Genomic DNA, 9,954 nt, shown 5'->3' on the forward strand with positions numbered 1-9,954 from the left:
TTTCATTGGCAAAATCACCACTGGATTCTTTATTGTAACATTTTAAGCCAGCATTTTCTGTAAAGCTGCTTTGAAATTATATGTATTGTAAAAAGTACTGTACAAATCTGCCAGGGTTTTCCCCCCGCATTGCTCTGAACAGACAAATCACACGTGACAAACAGTTCAATTTTCCTGGCGAACATTTATGTTGGTGTGCTTTGAACAATTTGGTCGAGTGAATGATTCAACGACTCACTCATAAATACAGTCATTTATGTTCCTGAATGAATCAGTGAACAATTCACTTGAATGAATTGGTTGAGTGAATGATTCAACGACTCACTCATACATACAGTCATTTATGTTCATGAATGAATCAGTGTTTTTAATTAATTGGTTCCACCACCAAAAATCTCCACCACTAATGCATGACTGACAGTCTATCTGGAAAAAACCAATGCAGACGAGCATAATGTATAAAAAAATATTTAAAATTCAGGAAACTTGTGGAAAATGTGTTTAGGGTCTAATAAGTGTGCCCCTCTTTATGCTTCAAGGCTAATAAGAAGATAACAAAAAGTGCTGTTCATTTTTTAGATGTCTTTTTTAGGCCAGAGTTCTAGGCTTTGTCATTTTCATCACACTTATTCATCAAATATTGTGAGATTGCTGATAATGCCTATCTCTACAGATACCTCCTCTGAGCAGCTGGTCGATCTGCTTCTTTTGTCCATGCCATTGATCGTCAGAGATTCAGAGCTCATTGTGTTTTAGGTGGTTTTGTGGTGCTATCAAAAACAGAAAGGCCTGTAAATCTCCCCACACAATGGGCACCACGACATACGAGTCTCAAAGGAAAGACGCAAGCTGCCCTTTCAGGGCACATTTCATTCTCTCTCTCTCCATTCAAAGCTCTTTACATGAGGTGTAAATCAAGTACTCAGAGAGAAAGCCACGGCTGTTCGATTAACCATTAAGGCAGCTGCTCTGTTCCCACATGAACAAACCGCCCAGGTTGTTTACTTATGCAGATGAGCCCGTATGAGAGGAGAATATTTGGCAACACCCTGAGCATCTGCCTGAATTGACCATAATGCAGGTACTTTATCTTTGCAGTGAAGACATCTGGTAGTCATTTCTCTAACCAGGCAACGAATGGTTTTCTCAGAACCTGTAGCTGTTAACCTGGGTAACTCAAGCAAACATTGATATAACGCAGGGCATGGGGTGTAATAACATATAATGTACGTAATAATATATGACAACATGATCCTCTACAGTAAACTTTAGGTCACTCTGCACACAGAAATTTCCTAGAATTCTCATCATGAGCTACTCCAGAGCGACCCACAATTGAGCATCCAAATATTTAGATTCAGTCTTGATTTCTGGGTCCAGATTTATCAAAGCCAATACTTATTTTGTTGCCTTTTAACTTGATGATATTTGTGGCAAAACACTGGGAGTTAGTATGGGGGTAGGACTAAAAATAAATAAATAAATAAATTATATATATATATATATATACATACTGTATAATTGGCTATATATATATATATATATATATATATAGTTGAATGAATGAATTGGCTGAGTAAATGATTCAACGTCTCACTCACTCATACAGTAATTTGTATTCCTGAATGAATCAGTATTTTTAATTAATTGGTTGAGAGAATGATTCTAGCTGGTTTGATGGTTCTAACTGGTTTAAGCTGGTCTCCCAGTCTGGCCAAATTGACAAATGCCGGATATTTCTATAAAACCAGCAAAGCTGCCTCCTAAAAAAACGAAACCATTAAAAGAGAAATCAATAAATATAATGCTGGCAAGACTATAGGCATGTAGCTGAGAGCGGGGAGAAGGCCAGAGGTGCTCGGGAGGTTTGATGAGTATCTGGTTTCTGCCTCAGTGCCATTGTGTCTGGAGGAATGAAGGTTTATTTAGGTAAAGTGAAACAGCAAGGACCAAAGTGGCACACACACACACACACACACACACACACACACACACACACACACACACACACACACACACACACACACACACACACACACACACACTTGCCTTAGAGAATAATTATACAGTGCCCCACATAATGTGTGTTTTGCATGATTGCAGAGACGTCCATGATAAAATGTTGCAATAGAGTTTAATCAAATACATGCAGTGCCAGAACCCTGTGTCCCAGACCCTACAACAACACGCAGCAACACTCTACACCTACATCTGGATATACGCTGTGATGTGCAATAGGAACGTACTGGCAGCATGTAAAACGTAAATATATTTCAATTAATCAATCAATAAGCAGGCTAATGATTAAATAAAGACAGAATTTTATTTTATTTTAACTTGGGAAAAGTGACAGAATCATGCAACAGTGTTGTATTCTAATTTTGTTGTTCCACACTGTAAACTGAAAACAATAGGGCACTATTTGATGGGACAGCCATTTGTAGTTGTGTCCGAAATCATAGTGGATGTTATATTGAGTGCACTCATTCAATCCCATAATGCACTGCAATAACGAGTGTACAACTGATGTAGTGGCGCTGCACAAACTGTTGGTCCAATGTTGGAACAGCGTAATATCATACAGGTAAATTCCTTTTTAATTTATTATTAAATTATTTAACTAAGGTTTATACAGGCTAGTTTCCATGACAGAGTTCAAAATAAATCTTTTCATTACTACTTACTGGAGCTGCCAGTTTGCTAAGTTTCAAATTAAACAGCAAGCCCAAACTATGCGAAAGCGGCAGCCCTTCCGGCGCACTCAGAGTCCAAATTCACTCACTGGTTTTCATTCACTCCCTCAAGTGGAGTGATGTAGCCTGCAGTTATGTACTTCCAGTATCCCAAAAGTTTGTATAACGCTTTAAAATATGGACACAATTTAAGTTCATTTTACAGTGTTTAGAGAAAACAGACAGAAAAAAAGTTTTACAATATGGTTACCATTTTAAATTTTCCTCTTATTGAATTTTTGTTAGCCTATATGTTGTTGCATGTGTTGTAGTTCCATTTGTTGTAGAGTTCATTAAAGTCCACATGAAATCAAAATTGACCATATTCACTTTGTTTGCCTAAATTGATCGTTTTGTGGTGAACAATTCATCCATGCAAGTCAATCCACACAAAAAAATTTTTTGGCTTTGTAATCTTTAATCAAAATCTGAAAATGCCCCTCCCCTCTGCATTGGAGGACCTTCCCTGATGACGTAGGTTTGAGGACTTGGGTTGGGAAACGCTTAACCACTCCCCTCAAACCGTTAAGGCCAATTTATACTTCTGCGTCGGACCTACGCCGGAGCCTCTACGCTGTTAGGTAACGCGTTGGTTTTCATTTATACTTCTGCGTCGTTGTCCGCGTTCACGCGCGCTGAGGGAGCATGTGAAACCCGAGGGAGCGGTCCTAGCAGACCAATCACAGCGCTTGCGTCCGCGTAGAGTTGACGCGTTGTTACATTTTTGGAGAGGTGCACGTCAGGGTACGCCGAAGGGTACGCGCGCTACACACAGCCTACGACGTAGCTACGGCGTAAGTTCGACGCAGAAGTATAAATTGGGCTTTAGTCTGTTATGAGCGAGAGATGGAGAGGAGGAGCGCAGAGTAAAACCCTGCCCTCTGTTCAATATTCCTTTTCACTGGGAAATACGTCACAACACTGGAGAAAAGTCGTTTGCAACTTCCGGTTCACGCGGACTTTAAGATATCTGATATTCAAATTTCATAAAATTTCATGTCAACATAACATGTTCTAGTTGTTTTGAACTTATACACATGCATTGAGTGAACTGAGGGTTGTTCCATAAAAGACGCTTAGAAAAGCGGGGATTAAACTCCAAAACCGGACTTGAATGTAACAAATAAGTTGGGGCTAAAGTGGTTCCATAAAAGGTAATTGAAGTTCACGCAATCTCACTAATTTGATCCAGGTTTATCTAGTCTAGATAATTGCGTGTGCACGCGTTTCTTAAGCAGCCCTAGAGGTCGATCGTGGATCAAATCGATCCACCATCAAACGGCGTATATTTTGTGCTATTTTATGCATTTGTGACATGTTTTTTTTTTTTTTTTCTCAGTGCAAAACTTACATTTTACAGTTATATTCTCCATCTGTAAATGTTAGAAAGTCATGCAAATGTATCAATTTTACTGCTAATCTTCATATTGAACGAGCGCTGCTGCGCGCCAAATAGGAGCGCAATAATTCTGACTAAAATATACATTTTGCTTGGAAAATTAATATGCGATATTTTATAACACTAGAAATATCTTCTAATTATAATAATTTATCTTTAGGATGTTGGATAAGTTGCAGTAAACTTCTAGAGAACAGAAGTACTTCAGTGAACAGAAGTAGCCTAATTTTTTAAGAAACTAAATATATAAAGATACAAAATATAGTTTTGGGTATATGACCTATGCTACTTAATAAAGATGACGTATACTTATTTAGAATGCTGAGAATTACAGCTTATCATTTTTTGGAGAAAGCAAGAATCCCCAGTTTTAAATGAGTAGATTTAGTTTCTAAAGTACATTATGGAGAGGATAACATGAAATTAAGAGCAAATGAATAAATTAATAAATAACTACTAAACTAATACATTTTTATATAACCCTCCCTCCCTTTTATTTCTAGTTATTTGTTATTTTATTTATTTACTTATTTAATATTGAATATTTGATATTTAAATAATATTACTTGAATAACTATTAGGAATTATGTGTCATAAGAGTTTGATATAAATATGTGAATGTTACATTTTTATTAATATTTGTTTATTGTTTTTTGTCTTTTCCCCCTTAAATATGTATGTGTATGTATGTGTTGGTGGGTATTATCACAAAAGAAAAAAAGTAGAAGGACAAATAAGGAATATTTATTGGAGGAAAACATGATGTCTTTAAAGGAACTGTCCATTTGTATAATTGTGTTAAATGTGTTTGAATTGAAAGATATAATAAAGTACATAACACACACACACACACACACACACATATATATATATATATATATATATATATATATATATATATATACATACATGTATGTATGCTAAATATTTGTTATTTGGACATTAGATGTGCCTTATTTAGAATTTTAAACCTACAAGTGTATTTTTTTTAATGATATCAATAACTGTAAAGGGACTATTGTAATGGGGTAAAGAAAAAAAGAGAAATATATTCATAAATCTTTAAAACAATCTAATTAAATCTTGGGCACAAAACATGCCAGTAAAAAAAGAAAACCTGTAGTATATATATTGTATTTATCTATCTATCTATATCTATAAATACAGTATATATACACTCACCTAAAGGATTATTAGGAACATCTGTTCAATTTCTCATTAATGCAATTATCTAATCAACCAATCACATGGCAGTTGCTTCAATGCATTTAGGGGTGTGGTCCTGTTTTTTTTTAGGGGTGTGGGCCAATTTTGAGCGTGGCATGGTTGTTGGTGCCAGACGGGCCAGTCTGAGTATTTCACAATCTGCTCAGTTACTGGGATTTTCACGCACAACCATTTCTAGGGTTTACAAAGAATGGTGTGAAAAGGGAAAAACATCCAGTATGCGGCAGTCCTGTGGGTGAAAATGCCTTGTTGATGCTAGAGGTCAGAGGAGAATGGGCCGACTGATTCAAGCTGATAGAAGAGCAACTTTGACTGAAATAACCACTCGTTACAACCGAGGTATGCAGCAAAGCATTTGTGAAGCCACAACACGCACAACCTTGAGGCGGATGGGCTACAACAGCAGAAGACCCCAACGGGTACCACTCATCTCCACTACAAATAGGAAAAAGAGGCTACAATTTGCACGAGCTCACCAAAATTGGACAGTTGAAGACTGGAAAAATGTTGCCTGGTCTGATGAGTCTCGATTTCTGTTGAGACATTCAGATGGTAGAGTCAGAATTTGGCGTAAACAGAATGAGAACATGGATCCATCATGCCTTGTTACCACTGTGCAGGCTGGTGGTGGTGGTGTAATGGTGTGGGGGATGTTTTCTTGGCACACTTTAGGCCCCTTAGTGCCAATTGGGCATCGTTTAAATGCTACGGCCTACCTGAGCATTGTTTCTGACCATGTCCATCCCTTTATGACCACCATGTACCCATCCTCTGATGGCTACTTCCAGCAGGATAATGCACCATGTCACAAAGCTCGAATCATTTCAAATTGGTTTCTTGAACATGACAATGAGTTCACTGTACTAAAATGGCCCCCACAGTCACCAGATCTCAACCCAATAGAGCATTTTTGGGATGTGGTGGAACGGGAGCTTCATGCCCTGGATGTGCATCCCACAAATCTCCATCAACTGCAAGATGCTATCCTATCAATATGGGCCAACATTTCTAAAGAATGCTTTCAGCACCTTGTTGAATCAATGCCACGTAGAATTAAGGCAGTTCTGAAGGCGAAAGGGGGTCAAACACAGTATTAGTATGGTGTTCCTAATAATCCTTTAGGTGAGTGTGTATATATATATATATATATCTATATTGTCTAATTTATCATTGTAGCCTTAAAGTTGATTTTCTGTATACTGTGTATTTATTTTTGGACTAATAGTGGTTAATAAAGTCCAATAATGGTATGAGAGAGTGTCAGTGGTAATATCATTGTGTCCTTGTCGGTCAGTGTTAGAGGATCTGTGTAACAGCTGAGGCTTAGCCTGACAGTTAGCCTGCCCTGGACCAGGCTAGTTTCCCAGCATAAGTTGCCAGGGTAACTGAGTTTGAACTATTTTAAGTTTGCTTTATGAAACAGAATCCACCGACAATAAGTCTGACTAACCAAAATAAGCCTGGCTTGTATTCTAATCTTGTTTTATGGAACAACCCTCAGGTGAGTATTACTCATCATAGCCTATCTATGTGCTTTTGGGTCTGTTAAATATGCTGTGGAATATGTTTGTGTGATGTGTTAATAAATCATGTGTTTTTAAGATCCAGGATCATTTTTGATAAATTAGGGATGGGTCACATTACCTGAAAATAAATTTGTCTAGAGTGCATGATCTCAAAATGTTTATTGGTATATACCTTGAAAATAACACATATCAACAATATTCAAAATTAAATATTAAAGTCGGACCTTAAAGTTAACAAAAGTAATAAAAAAAGACATAAACATCTAGGTTCTGTATCTAAATTACACGTTTAACAAAAAGTGTCCCACCTTACCTGCATTCAATCTACTAAAAGGGGATTTTAACTTCAATGCCATAGAATAATAATTCCCTCAGAAATTTTTACATCTGCCTTCAAAGACAATTAAATAACAGTCCAATTCCATGTGAAATAGGCTTGTCAGGTTTGGGACAGAGTCTGTAGAAATGGTTTCTTGAAAAATAACAACTCATGTGAGATGAATATCTGCTATAAGAAGTGATGTCAAGCATGAAATTCACATGTAATTGAACACTAACTGAGAATTAATGAGCCACAGTTGAGTTACCAAATGAAGAGAAGAGGAATCTATAGTAGAACTTCTTTTAATAAACACAAAACAATGAAGCGAATCTACACTGGAGAACACATTGTGCAATGCAAGACAAAGAACTGAATAAACTGAGTGCTAAATATATACACAGGCAAACAAAGGGAGCTAAATGAAACACAGGTGAACTTAATTAGTGACTAACAGACTAACTTGTAGCTCAACGTGAGTTCCTAAAAGAGCAGCCAAAAGTGTGATTGCAAAGGAACATTCTCTCAACCCCAGTTCAGGACTGCACACGGATTAAGCGTTGTAGTATTTTTGTGACTGCAATATTCAGGCTCCACACAGATTTAGGACAACTTTTCAGTTATACGGTAATGTACCATTGCTGTTTTAGGCTTGTGTTTTTTTTTCTCCATTCCATTTTCTCCATCAACTGACTTGATTTAGTACAACTAAAAAAAGTTTAGATAGATATTGTCTTTTATTTTACCTGTCCTTGTGAAAAAGTACACTTTAGCATGCTTTAAAAAGAAGTGTACATATTATTGAAAATAAACTTATAAAAAATATATTTAAGTGCAAGAATGTAATGTTTTCAGACTTAATTGCATGTTTTTGTATATTAAACAGTCCTTTGTTTGAAGTACATCTTTATTTGTAATCCATTTCATAATTATTTGTATTGTCTTTGAAATGGTTAAAGTGCACTGCTGAATGTACTGATATTTACTGTGCATTTATGGTCAACTAAAATATATTTTAATATAATTTCTATTTAAACTTATGTAATGCATTTAAAAATATACATGCAATGAAACATGAAGTTGCAACTTTGTACATTACAGAAGATTTGAACTTTATATTTAATATTGAATAACATGTAGGCTACAACAGATCAAATTAAGTGTACTTTAAAGCACAACAAAAAGATTTTTAAAACATAGTACTTTAAAGTAAAACTCTTAGTTTGACATTACTTTTTTTAAAAGTGTACATATACTTAATGTCACTCCTGCCAGCAGAAGCGCTATGATAGCCACCAGAGGGCACTTCTCCCTAGACCTTTTCCATTTCCATAAACCTTTGCCTGGACTCATTTTAGTGTGATTACATCCACCTGTATGTCATTGGTTTGTTTGTGTGTGTGTGTGTGTGTATATACAGCATCACTGTTGGTCCTCATTATAATCCAAAAGGCGTTGACCACCCTCATCATCCTGGAGACCTGGGCAACTTTGCTTCCAAGCAAGGAGTTATAAGGCAGTTCCTGAAGCTTCCAGACGCCATGCTCTTTGGGCCTTATTCCATTCTGGGACGTGCGGTGGTGGTTCATGAGGAGGAGGATGATCTGGGAATGGGTTCAGATGAGGAGAGTAAACTCAGTGGGAATGCTGGACAGAGAATTGCTTGCGGTGTGATTGGTATTACTACTCCAAGTCTGTGGCAGAAGACTGAACCCTTCTGCCCAGGAGAAGATGTGGAGGAAGGTCAAAGATGAGAGAGTCGGATATGGTGGAAGGGCAGATTCAAATAGGATGATCATGATTTTCCTTGTGTATTCTTTGTATGTGTCCTACATTAAAGTATATTTCATAAACTGAACATTCCCATGTTTTTTTCTTGGTCTTTTCAGAGGCTTTTTGGCCATAGCTTCCAATAGTAAATGCACCCTTAAACATAAATGTAGGGTGAATGCAGGTAAAGTGGGCCGTTTAGTTTGATTTACTGTGCTCAATGGGTTAACACTTTGAGAGCATGACAATGGCCTTTAATTAAAGATACACTTTCTTTAAATGATAAAATGGTTTTGGTTGATGCAATATGACACTGGAGGGTGTGGCTACATCTCAAGGGAGGACACCCTTATTGTTGAAGGTAGACATAACCTCTGACATTAGATTTTATTTTCTAAATTATAAGGTTTCTCACAAATATAGTGACTATTCCTGGTTTGTTAAAGTTAACAGGGAATCAAATGCAAAGAATCGGATGTGTTGGTTTTCTTGTAAGGAGTTTATATATTGCTGACCCACTTTGGCTGAATGTCCTAAAGTGGACCAGTGGGATTTATGTAAAGTGGGTAACCTGAAGTAATTATTTTCAAATTCATTAAATAGATGTATATTGGTTATTTTATAGTTGACATGTATAATCTACTTTTTTAGAGAACAGAAATGAGCGTGCTGTTGGAAATTTGAGTCAGATGGAAGAGTTGAAAGAGCAGAAAATAAGATGAGTTAAGTTCAATCTGTAAAGTGAAGAAAGGATGAGAGGAGCAAAATGTAGATTCAGAATGTAACGCTTTAAAATATAGACACAATTTTAGTTAATTTAAAGTGTTTAGAGAAAACAGACACAAATGTTTTACAATATGGTTACGATTTTAAATGTTCATCTTATTGAATTTGTGTAAGCAGTACTTGTTGCATGTGATGTAATTTCATTTTTAATGTTGTGGAGTTTATTTTCATCCATATTCAGATTTCATCCCATTT

General features: G+C 36.4%; 1 protein-coding gene across 1 annotated transcript; it reads left to right on the plus strand.

Moving 5' to 3' along the window:
* Nucleotides 1–2,146: 2,146 nt before the first annotated feature.
* LOC311068048 (extracellular superoxide dismutase [Cu-Zn]-like) lies at nucleotides 2,147–9,026 on the plus strand (the record flags this gene model as incomplete). The annotated part of the gene is made up of 2 exons (XM_084090237.1): nucleotides 2,147–2,262; nucleotides 8,624–9,026. 2 exons carry the CDS (start codon nucleotides 2,147–2,149, stop codon nucleotides 8,955–8,957), a joined length of 450 nt encoding a protein of 149 aa, XP_083946363.1. The 3' UTR covers nucleotides 8,958–9,026.
* Between the last annotated feature and the right edge of the window lie 928 nt (nucleotides 9,027–9,954).

This window comes from Abramis brama, assembly GCF_963993115.1.
Source record: "Abramis brama genome assembly, chromosome: 18".
Lineage (NCBI taxonomy): Eukaryota > Metazoa > Chordata > Actinopteri > Cypriniformes > Leuciscidae > Abramis > Abramis brama.